The sequence below is a fragment of the Sphaeroforma arctica genome, assembly GCF_001186125.1.
Source record: "Sphaeroforma arctica JP610 unplaced genomic scaffold supercont1.514, whole genome shotgun sequence".
Lineage (NCBI taxonomy): Eukaryota > Ichthyosporea > Ichthyophonida > Sphaeroforma > Sphaeroforma arctica.
Genome location: NW_014040044.1, coordinates 51,554 through 64,688, shown reverse-complemented (window position 1 = coordinate 64,688; position 13,135 = coordinate 51,554). Strand labels below are relative to the sequence as shown.

General features: G+C 42.9%; 2 protein-coding genes across 2 annotated transcripts in view; one reads left to right on the top strand and one right to left on the bottom strand.

Moving 5' to 3' along the window:
- Window positions 1-1,021: 1,021 nt before the first annotated feature.
- Window positions 1,022-10,877, bottom strand: SARC_06883 (hypothetical protein). The gene is made up of 13 exons (XM_014299201.1): window positions 10,670-10,877; window positions 9,578-9,666; window positions 8,778-8,870; window positions 7,923-8,126; window positions 7,262-7,395; window positions 6,625-6,831; window positions 5,862-6,009; window positions 4,453-4,530; window positions 4,084-4,189; window positions 3,638-3,692; window positions 2,327-2,473; window positions 2,061-2,179; window positions 1,022-1,359 (listed from the first exon to the last, which is right to left on the bottom strand). Exons 1-13 carry the CDS (start codon window positions 10,821-10,823, stop codon window positions 1,169-1,171), a joined length of 1,725 nt encoding a protein of 574 aa, XP_014154676.1. The 5' UTR covers window positions 10,824-10,877; the 3' UTR covers window positions 1,022-1,168.
- Window positions 10,878-12,213: 1,336 nt separating this feature from the next.
- Window positions 12,214-13,135, top strand: part of SARC_06882 (hypothetical protein) — a 3,570-nt gene continuing 2,648 nt past the window's right edge. The window contains exon 1 of the mRNA XM_014299200.1: window positions 12,214-12,381. Within this exon, the coding sequence (XP_014154675.1) occupies window positions 12,289-12,381 (93 nt within the window). The 5' untranslated portion in view covers window positions 12,214-12,288. The remainder of the gene's footprint in view (window positions 12,382-13,135) is intronic.

The window sequence follows — 13,135 nt, the reverse complement described above, 5'->3', positions numbered from 1 at the left end:
GAGAGAGGTGGGCAAAATGCACATATTTGCGATTTGTGGGGTTATGGTGACAAAAATCGTCGATTACAGACCGTGCCGCATTCCGATTGTTGTAGTCATAGCAACCTCCATTTTGTGCATAAACCGATATTTTTCCGCATAGTTTTATGAGTCGACTGCGTTAATCGCTCGCGTGTTTCTAACAAACAAGGACCTTAATGGCATTAGCAGCTGCTCGGATTCTATCTGACCATATCTACCTGAAGGGGCAAGATCGTTCCGCACTGATATACGCCGATTGTACCATCCGCATCACCAGTGTTGTGTTGCCTGGTTGACATTGCCAATATTTACGCACCAAGTTTAGCGTGATAACTCAGTTATACTCATGGTCAGTGTCGACGTTCAATCCGCTTGCCCGATTTGCCTTCTAATGCATACACCTACATGTGCCACGGGTCGGCAAAATCAACCCTTCAATCCAGTCCTCCCCAAACACGTGTGTGCGTTCTAGCAGCGAACCACGCAACCACCAATTGGCGCTACAGGATGGTACGGAGTGCAGCTGATGGATACTGATGTACAGGTCATAATGTATGTCATCTCAACTAAATGCGCATCGCATCACACGCTCGTGCTTGTAGGTATTCAATCTGCAATCTCTAAATGCGCATCACACGCACGTGTTTGTAGGTATTCAATCTGCAATCTCGAGTGAGGCGGCGGGACAGAGGGCTCAGTCACAATGGAGGTGCCCGATCGTGACCCGATCGTGCTGCCACAAGACAATCTTCGAGGACACCCGCGATGAAAGCTAATCTAATCTACATATCAATTCGCAGCAGACACATCTCCCTACAGACAGATTCATGTACGTCATGCATATAGACCAACACCAAAACATCGAATGTAATAAAAACATATACAGTTGCTATGCCACGACAGGTGTACGTATACAGTTGCTATGGCCAGACAGGTGTACATATACAGTTGCTATGCCCCAGACAGGTGTACATATATAGTTGCTATGCCCAGATAGATGTACATATACAGTTGCTATGCCCAGTCAGATGTACATATACAGTTGCTATGCCCAGACAGGTGTGCATATACACACCCGCGCACAATCTATCAGCTTTATTAAAACCAGCCGCCGTTTACTACACTCACTAAGTATCTGAGTGGCACCTTATTTCGCCGACACAAACGTTTCCGTGGGAGTGTTCGGGTCTGCACTCTCCTCAGACACGTGCGCGCATTCTTCTTCGCCTTCAATGTACGGGCGAGTCTCGTACTGCACATCCAAGTACGCCCACACTAACTCAGAGACGATGCTCTTATCGGGGACGGCCTGGGCCATACCGTAGATGACACCAGTGCCTGTAGTGTTAATAGTTCGGTACAATGTTTAACGGTCTGTTTATAGGACTAGCTAGTCATGAAAGAGCAACACATCCACACCTGTTTCGTAAGTTCGATGATGGAAAAGAGCTTCGAGGTCAACTATGCTTGCAGGGCTACTTGGGTGAATAAACCAAGCGACTATTGCGACGTGAACTAGCGGCGTACGAACGCAGTCATACACCCGCCGCCTTACCGTGTACCATGCATTTGCCACATGCTCTTATATACGAAATATATCATGTACTGTGCATTTGCCACATGTTCTTATGTATGAAATACATCATGTACTGAGCATTTGCCGTATGCTCTTATATATGAAATATATCATGTACTGTGCATTTGCCACATGCTCTTATATATGAAGTACATCATGTACTGTGCATTTGCCACATGCTCTTATATATGAAATACATCACTTAATCCACAGGGCTGGCATGTGCTTACAGGGGCCGGAAAACATGTGCGTAAGCTGCGTACTTCGGCATATCATACACAAGAACAGTCTTCCATGAATGTGTATACGTTCGCGTATAAAATAACAGGTATATATATATATATATATTCTTGAAAACAATACACTCACCGTAGACGCACACTCACCTTTCTTTATGCTACAGTATACATGGCTTCTTTCCATTATATTCACTCTTGGGCGTTTGTAACAACACTAAACATACCTTCGGTCAGCTTTTTGTTGGGGTCTTGCATGAGATCATTTGCGATTTCCTTGATATCATTCACCAATCGATCAATCACATCTTGCTCGACATGCAGATAGGTGAAGCATATGTGGAAGCTACACATAAAACGAAGGAAGCAAGACATCAGACTGAAGCATCGATAGTGTTCATCATGTTGCTGCCCGTGGCTTAAGTAGAGATAAAACATTGAAACATGCGCCAAATACAGGACAAACGACGCAATGGGATATGTGACGACATACCACGCCGGATACTGCAGCTGATTTATGAACCATCCTCTGTGGCCCATCTCGTTGCCCATTCGGTAGATATCGTAGACATCTGACCCAATGGCCAGCACAGTCACGTCGGGGGAGCCCACTATCTTCAGTCCAGGAACAGAGACCACACTGAGAGCACGCCAACGAAGTACAGGTACAGGCAGATATATATACGTATGTGGCATGTGTCAATGTACCTGTGTGTATATGCGAACGCCTGCGCTTGAAATGTTGTTCAGAATCGCGAATCAATCTCTACAGTCAAATTCATCAGGACATCGTGGCCATTTTTGAACTTTTGAGATAAACAAGGGGCTCGAAGTGTGTGTGTGTGTGAGCAAGCAAACAGTTGCGTTGTGAATCTAGCACCGTATGCGCACATGTACTATATAGTTCAGTCATCTCTGACTCGCCCTTAGTCACGTTCATCATCTGAGGAAGAAAACAGTTAACATATACAGTCCACTAACAATGAAGCAACTACGAGACAGGAGGTACTATAGTGCACGTGGATGTACTGATGAAAGAGGTAATCCTTGGAGAAGTGCAAGTGACAGTCGAGGTACTACAGTGCTCGTGGATTTACTGATGAAAGAGGTAATCCTTGGAGAAGTGGAAGTGACAGTCGAGGTACTACAGTGCACGTGGATGTACTGATGAAAGAGGTAATCCTTGGAGAAGTGGAAGTAAAAGTCGAGGTACTACAGTGCACGTGAATGTACTGATGAAAGAGGCAATCCTTGGAGAAGTGGAAGTGACAGTCGAGCCACTACAGTGCACGTTAAGGTGCTGTTGAATGAGGTAGTCCTTGGAGAAGTTGAAGTGACAGTCAAAGTACTACAGTGCACGTGAATGTACTGTTGAAAGAGGCAATCCTTGGAGAAGTGGAAGTGACAGTCGAGGCACTACAGTGCGCGTGAATATACTGATGAAAGAGGTAGTCCTTGGAGAAGTGGAAGTGACAGTCGAGGCACTACAGTGCGCGTGAATGTAGCTCATACGTGCACCTCAGTTGAAAGGGGTAATCCTTGGAGAAGTGGAAGTCTTGAAACCATGGAGGATTATAGACGCATCCAACTACCCGCTCTCTGTGGGGTATAAAAGAGTCGTATTCGTGTGCTGCATGCTACATGCTACATATGTTACATCGCCGGCATGGCGTGTACGCGTTAGTTGAACAGAAGGCGTCCATCGCATCGGATACAAAACGTGACCATTCAACCAAAAATCGCACACACAAACAGCAGACAATCCGATTAGAACACTGTTTCAACGTAGTCACACGTTACTTACATTTTCTGCACGGTTTCTCGAGCTTGTAAGATCTTCCTCGCACATTCAACGTAGCCTGTTGCAATATGCATAACACAGACTATGAGAATGGAAATGTCGCAGGACATGCATACCACAGCTTGTGAGAAAAAACAACTAGTGAACCAAAACCATAGAAGCGCAAATATGAATCACTTCCGACACATGTCAGCTGCAACTGACAGCACAGAGGTCTTCTTACTATCCGGCTGGCTGCTAACGCGAGTGTAACGCATCTGCAACTGACAGCACAGAGGTCTTTCTTACTATCCGGCTGGCTGGCTGCTAACGCGAGTGTCACGCTCTGCTGTGAAAGACTTACCGCAAAACAACACTGACTATAATACAACTACGCACAAAAAAAAGAAACTAAAATACAACTACGCACAGAAAAGGTTGTGATTGATATGCTAAATCAATACACATACCGTCATTGCCAAAGTGCATCATGGACGCCCAAGCGGTTGCTGCCAGTGCACCGGGACGACTGCCGGCCTGAGTGGGGGTGGCGTAGATACCTCCAGGCCACGAATCCTGGGGAAGTGCGATAAGCAGGAGATAGCCTTGTGTCACTAGAGGTGCACTATATATACATCACCGGCGCTACTTTAACCTTTTCAGCGTGTAGCCCCCATCGAAACACAAACACGCGTAGACGGGACTGTTGGTACGGCTTGCAGAGAAAGAAAGGGCAGGAGTGTGTATGCTACCCCGTCTACACAAGTATAGATCGCATGGGGTGTGCTTCAGGACTTACCATTACGAAATACTGGTAGTTGGTGTACTGGAGGACTTACCATTACGAAGTACTGGTAGTGGCGCAGCTCTGTGTTGCGGTACAGCACGACGGAGGTGCCTTTGGGCGTGTAGCCGTACTGTGGAAGAGCAGTGCAGGACACGGTCAATGGTAATGTTAACTCACTAATGTTAACTCACAGATATCATACCACACCCACCCAATACTCGGCTGCCACGTGTTCTGGGCGCACATAGACCAACACCAACCGGTAAAAACGAACAATAAAGTCAAACATGCACACGTGTGGTATGTGTATAACAAACAGTACCCCGTGACACGCGGATAATCAAAACTGCTATCCTAGCAGGTCAAATGCTCGAAGATAATAAAGCCAAATGATAAAAGATAGTAAAGTCAAATGCTACAGAAAGTTTTAAAGATAATATAAAAGATAGTAAAGTCAAATGCTACAGAAAGTTTTAAACATAATAAAGTCAAATGATCTAAAAGATAACCAGGTCAAATGCACAATGTAATACAATACTTTTCCTAAAACCTTTGTCTGTGGGGATTGCGAGTTGAGCCGTTGGTTGCACGCTTAACTCTGAACATCCCTAATGGTGTGCGCCCCGCTTGCGCCTACTGAACTTGTGCCAATTAGACGCTTCACGGTATAGCTACATATACTGTGAGTGTAGAATCCATATTGTATGTGTGTTGACTATACACTACATGTGCGTTGATTATCAACTGTGTGTGCGTCAGTCTAAATACTCTTGTGACTTGAAACTCTACCGTATAAGTACTAGTACATACTTTGTGTGTTACCGTATAAGTACTAGTACATACTATGTGTGCTACCGTATAAGTACTAGTACAATCTATGTGTGTTACCGTATAAGTATTAGTACATACTATGTGTGTTACCATATAAGTATTAGTACATACTATGTGTGTTACCGTATAAGTACTAGTACATACTATGTGTGCTACCATATAAGTACTAGTACATACTATGTGTGTTACCGTATAAGTCCTAGTACATACTATGTGTGTTACCGTATAAGTACTAGTACATACTAAGTGTGTTACTGTATAAGTACTAGTACATACTATGCGTGTTACCGTATAAGTACTAGTACATACTATGTGTGTTACCGTATAAGTTTTAGTACATACTACGTGTGATACCGTATAAGTACTAGTACATACTAAGTGTGTTACCGTATAAGTACTAGTACATACTATACGTGTTACCGTATAAGTACTAGTACATACTATGTGTGCTACCGTGTAAGTATTAGTACATACTATGTGTGTTACCGTATAAGTACTAGTACACACTATGTGTGTTACCGTGTAAGTATTAGTACATACTATGTGTGTTACCGTATAAGTACTAGTACATACTTTGTGTGTTACCGTAGTACATAATTTTTGTGATACCGTAGAAGTATTAGTACATACTTTGTGTGTGTCCATGGACATCGAGGTGACACCGTCGACGCGGAAGTCGAATGGTTTGACGGGGTAGCCAGCTTGATCCATAAACGGCACAATGAACCCACCCAGACAACAGTCCACGTGCATCCCAATCTTATGCTTGCGCGCAATTCTGTTGCCATGTGTGAAGTGACGTTCGATTAACATACACTATGTGGGTCTAATCTGTGCTACAGACGTTATTGCTTGCAGCAGGTGATTCTGCGGTACGACTCTCGGGGGATACCACAGTACTTCACGCACAGTGCTACGCCCCAGAACCGATTCCTCGAGAAGTGCCACACGCTACATCACTATTGGTAGAACCAGCACGAGAACTTATAATAAACTGTATTGTACGTCTACAACTAGGCTTAAGAAGTACTCGTCTATAACTAGGCTTAAGAAGTACTCACAATTGTTCTCCTCGAGGTAGATCTCAAATCCATAATGTGATGCAAACACCGTCTAACACTGTGCGTGCGTCTAGTATACGTGCAGGTGCCTATTTAGCTACAGACTTGGACCACAGGTGCAAGAAAGTCTTAACGACAACCTTTGCCAACGTGGTGTTATGAGTAAGCGGTTACATAACGTGATATATGAACTTCGGAGCGTTCGTAGTGCGGGAGACAAGAGCACACGCACATCGCGTTTGTAGCCAAAACATACACACACACACACACACACACACACACACACTCACAGACAGACAGACAGACAGACAGAGAGAGACATTTCTACGTACTGTGCGATCCCTTCGATGTCATCGATACAGCCGTGGGGAAAGGACGGTGCCGAGCCCACCACCATGATAGTGTTACTGTCCACTAGACGGGCCATGCTAGCCACGTCCACGCGACCGGTGGCTGGGTCTACAGCGCAGTGCTTGATCTTGATGCGATAGTAGTCGCACGCTTTGTCGAAGGCAACGTGCACGGACACGCCCACCACACTGAGTATGGACGAACAACGGGAAGGATGGGGATGGGGATGGGGATGGACAGGTGAGTGTGCAGTTGCAGTGGGTGCGGGCTGGGAGTGATCATAGCATCAAAGAAAAGGACACTTGTCCTCTTTCAGATACAACACAGATTGAAACATACAATGGATATCCGTCAAGTGCACAGCGTCTTTATAACATACATGTTGGGTTACTGGATGCCTTTTTGAAACATAGTCATGGATATCCCTCAAGTGCACAGTGACTTTATAACATACATGTTGGGGTACTTGACGGCGGTTTGAAAAATAGTCATGGATATCCCTCAAGTGCACAGTGACTTTATAACAAATATGTTGGGGCACTGGATGCTTTTTTGAAACATAAAATGGATATCCCTCAAATGGATATCCCTCAAGTGCACAGTGACTTTATAACATACATGTTGGGGTACTGGATGCCTTTTGTCTCTCTGGCCCACTCTCTGTGTGTACGTACAGCCATGCAGATCGACTCTGTGCCTCCCGACGTCATGCTGCCACAGGCCGTCTTCCCGTTCATCAAATTCGCACACATCTGTGTAGAAAGCGCACTCGGTAAGCAATTTGCGGGTGCTATTGCAGGCCTCCAAATGCGCCGAGTTGACACATAAGGAAGGACGATAGAAATAGACCGGCGCGCCTAGCTGTGTATAGGATGTATTACTATACTTATAGGCTTGTGTGGGTGAAAGGCCGGGCTGTGCATCGACGATACCAATAAACGGTTGGACGAGGCTTCTGTGGCATTTGGTGTACACATTCACGAACAAGCACATCTGTTAGAATACACGCTTGATGCACATAAGCACTAATGCTTCATTCTATTTCACTCGTATAGTGTAGGGTTGCATGCGTGTCACTGTACATGTATCTAGTCTTTCAGTACTAGTCAACGACAAGTGTACAAATCTAAACCGACAAATGACTATACAAACAGGTGCTTATCCACACATGACCACAACAGAACAGTCGGCGCGTGTGCACCCATAGTCTCAGCAATTCGGCACAATGAAACAATGGAGCTCAACCATCTACATCGATGCTGCAGGCGTGATACTATACCTGAATAACCTCGGATTCCATCTTAACACAGCCCGGGAAGACATCCCCGTGCAACGGATTCTCCCAAACAAACATACCAAACACCTCTTTGGCAAGTGATGTGATATCTTCTCCGCCATGGTACACGGTGCCTGAGCATCCGCCTTTGCTCCAGTCGGCCTTCTGCCTGCTCATGTCATTCATAAACTGACACGCCTTGACCACCTGCGTGCGTTTACAGTCATATTTTAATAACATGCAGTAAAATAGTGCAGTCTTAATAGCATACAGTACTATAGAACAGTCTTAATAACATACAGTGCAATGGAACAGTCTTAATAACATAGAGTACAATAGAACGGCCTTAATAACATACAGTGCAATAGAACAGTCTTAAAAACATAGAGTACAATAGAACACTCGATATGCCATAGTCTCCTTCTCGTTGTGAGGAGGCTATGCATATTTGTGTATTGATCGGATTGTCTACCATGGCGCGTAACGAGTAGCACGCACTCAGTTGGTCATTGAATGCACATCGACACGTTGAGATGGCCTCTATCGCCTACGACAGACCGTTATAGGTCACACTATGGCTGAGACGGTAAGGCGGAGTACCAGACGACGTCACTCCTTGCATTTAAACTACACACAACTACATGGGCGTGGGCACAGTTGAAAACTTAGGTTTATCCCCGAAGGTGCCACACGCCCACGCATGCGCCTATGTAATCACAGACCCAAAAAAAGCGTGGATGAATCTGTCTTCATTGTATATTCACACAACAGCTCTCGAGACAGGGCTTATAAAACAGAACCCCTGATCTCGTCCGCAGCCGACTACTACCAAGACTACTTGCAGCGTGATGTACTTACGTCTGCGATGGGCCGGCCATTCTTGGGCAGAGTGGGTGTGTACTGTTCGCCCTCAACCGGCTTTTTGTACTCTTTCATCATGTCTGTGTACATCTGCGGTGGTCAGGGGACAATCCAGTTGATTTTAAAATAGCACTTCACCATCACGAGCATAGTTAAATGTTCTACGAAACTATATATGCTAAGTATGGTATGAGTATTGGACACATAAGTTCAGGGACATATGCATACATAAGTTCGGGACATATACATATGCACCAACATGTGAATTGGTAAACACTTGTATATAACCTCAATAAAAGAAGTAAGAAATAAACAAAATACTGTTTGAATCCATTTGCGTGCGTGTGCACATAAATGAGGTATTAGTCATGCTTTATATCGTGCGTATAAAAGTACGTTTACCGCCAAACTCAGAAACAGGACCAGTGACTATCGTATAGGTAGGTGCAATGAGCGTTTCCGATGGATATAGTAGCTATAGAGATAACAGACAATGGCTGTATATAAACACATACAATTATTTAGGTCAATCCCATTATGAACTGTGACAGAGGCAACAAGGTAAAGACCGTGCAGCAGAATTGCCTACCAGACCCTCGCCTGTTATCAGCCGTATAGTGAAACGTTAGATCCCAGTAAATGAACAGATACATCGACACTGGATATGTAGGGCCAGTAGACAAGCCACGCCAAACTTCGACGGGACAGACGTCCTGGAAGGTACATACAAATCCCGACCACTGACGACGAATACCGACTCAGAGGAGAGAGAAATGAAACTGGGTGTTTGCACGAACCTTAACCCTTGACTTTTCAATCTCCTTGCTAACAGCTGGGATCAGCCGAGCCAGTTTGAATACACGGCGTTTGAGATCGTCGAATAAACCTGAGAGTGTTGACCAATTGAGTCAGCCGAAGTATGTAACTACGGTCGCTAACGGGGTCTGCGCTCATGGGTATAAGGCTATATCCAACGTACATCCGTCGGTGATAATTTGAAGCACGGGAGAACACTTACCCTGTACATACGTGATTTAATGAAGTCAAACAAGCGGAACACCAATCCCAGGGATAACACGCATGTGCACAGATGGATCATAGACACACACTTGTACGTAAGTCGAGAGATGCAGCTTCATCCAAGATAGACGTGGATGAACGACTAACTTATTCACAAATGATCGACAGAATATATTTAGCTACATCATACTTGAACATATACATGCATGCATCTGCCCCCCCCCCCCCCCCCTAAATAATGTATCTGTGAATACCGCAGACTCAAAACACTGCCTGTGAGTATGAAGACGTTAATATATACCATAGCAGTATACGAAGATTAAGTACAACCTCGCAAAGTAGTATAGTTCAAGTTGAAACTAGTCGCTCAGAGTAGGACTGGGTACTGACTGCTGCTTAAACTCGGTTTTTACAGAAGCATGTATAAGTGAGAGTACAGTGCACGTACACTGGGAGACTGAAAGGCAATGTTCATCCCATAATCTACGGTAAGAGTACTAGGCCGCCAATGTATTCCAGTCAACAGTGACAACACACAACATCGCGCTTTGATAGGCGGAGACCAAACTACAGGGTGTGCCGTATCCAGACAAGATCAATCCACTTGAAACCTTTCCGACCCATTTCATGTGAAAGTGATTAAGGAAAAACGACCCTTCAGCTATAAAAGACTCGACGCATTTAGCGACCCAAAGACAAATGTCATTGACAAACAGCTCATCTAGCACCATATCAGAAATAGTACTATTGGTAGTTGCGGTGACTGTGAAGCATAATGTGTGAACTGCATAGCCATGTATATACATATCCATAGGCATATACACCATACACTATATACTGTATCCACATATTGCTACGGATAAACATACCTATGTCAGAACGATGCGAATTTTGCAACACGTTGATGGTCCACATAGTGGCGGCACCATAGGCCACCAGCTTCCATGGCTCAGTGCCGCTGAGATAACCATTCGCAGTGCCCGTGACAGCCTGCCAGGCACCTACTATAGATGCTTCTCCCATACTACTTCTCGAGGTACACTACACCCACACAGTTAAGTACTTTATGTATTAACCCGATATGTATTTATATATATAGAAAGTATTTATATATATAATTATATACGTACCCAACATTCACTTCAAAAAATTAAAACAGATGAAATCCGGCGATTGCGGACTCTGGGTGGATACTATATAGAGTATAGTAGGGTTTAGGGTTTAAATCGATATGATAGGCCCACAGCCAGAAGTCCATCACGATATCATCTCTAGAACAGATATCACGGGATAAATATTTATCACCACCAGAGATGTCTTAGGTCTCTTGACCAGAGAGTTGGTTCACCACGCCCCCAACAAGTATCATTTTATTAATATCTATTTAAAAAAAATAACTTCACTCCATATATATACATAAATACTGTGTTTTATTATTATTAACACCCCATCCACGTACTAAGGGGATAAAATAGGGCCAAAAACAAAGAAGCGATCCTGATTTACTAAATCTGGACTTCAATTTATTCCCAATTTTTTTTTTTTGGCATATTTCAAGATTAAGTATTTCGTAAATGATCTGTGAAGGCGCCGAGGTCGTAGTACAAGTAGAACATCTTCTATGCTTAGGATTCTAACACTACATCGGAAACCTCCCAAACGCGATTATTGAGTCTAAATATGCATAATTAGTAAAGTTTCAAAGTTGCCACGTACAATTATTTTCAAAACAATATCGTATATGCATTCTTATAACCGTAATGCAAGTTACAGCTGCTAAAATCGAGAAAAAGTGTGTTTACGTCATTTGATGTGCCATGCCATCGAATACACGTTGAATCTCATTTCCTGAACTTTTTGCCAAAATTCACTACTTATTCACCTACAAACGATTATAATAACGTTATTATGGTTTGATTATGCTTATATAGAAATAGCGAAGGTCTGAAAATCATATTGAAGACATAATTGAATATGCACACCAAATGGATGTCATTGATGGACACGCATGCACGTACATGGTGATTTTGAGCAAGCATAATGAGCCTTATATACCGCAAAGATGATTTCTGAGCTAATAATACTTGTATTTATTATATATTAGAACCCTTAGAAGGTTTAAACTGCTATTACTCGACCTGAAAATCCAAGATTTGACATGGTCGAAAAGTGCACAATCCCTGTTCATAAATCGATACATAACTGTGTGAACCAGTAGAGCTATCAACTTGGCTCCTGCGCAAAATTCTTTTGAAATGTTTTTTTAGAAAAAGTCTAGAAAATATAATTGGGATTATATCCAAAACCGGATATAGTGAACTAGGTTTGGTTCTTTAAAATCGAGTCCCCTTAGTCTAAGGACGGGGTGTTAAAAAAAGTGTCAAGTGTTTAAATACAGAACATTACGAGCTAAGCGGAATTAAAGTCCGCAAGAGCACTTGAGGATTGCCCGGTTTTGTGACTTTGCCTGACATCGTGACTACTAAGAATGGAGGACGCTGGACTGAATGACGACAATGTGGACACCGAAAAGGAGCTGGCTGAAAAGCAGTGGAAGGCGCTGCAGTTGGCTGGGAAACAGGTGCGCCTGAAACCTGATATTTTTTACTTACGATTAAGTCGTGGACGCAAGTGTGATGTTGAGAAGGCTATGATTAAGCAGTACACAGAAACACGTTCAGTATCACCATAGTACTACCGTAGATTTGTTTTTGAGACTAGCCGCGTAATCTTGAGAACTTGCGGTGTAAGTCACATACTTCGGCAGAGACCTATGTCGGTCAGGTTAAATTTGTTCGCGCAGGTTCGATTCAAATTTATATTGCGTTATCAGTGTTAGATGATCTGATCTTTTTATAAGCGATCTTTTTATAGGCAATACTTGTCGCAGATTATTTTATATATTTTCACACACTCTTAATCTCTCGTCCAACCTCAACTCTGCCAAAAATGACCTTTGTGGAACTATTATGCGTGCACCAATTCAATACACTTGATGATTGGTATCGTCAAGTATGATTCTCAATAATAACTAGGTGTTCCATATTTTATTTACATTTATATTTATATCATATATATATATATATATATGTGGGTGTATGTATATCTATTTACTGTATATATATGCATCTATATGTATATAAGTTATATATATATGTATATATATACTTAATAAATGTATGTATATATAAATATATATATTAATATATATACTGCGTATATTGTATATATTATATATATATATATATATATATATATATATATATATATATATATATATATATATATATATATATATATATATATATAGTAGTGTAGTCGTACGTACGTTAACG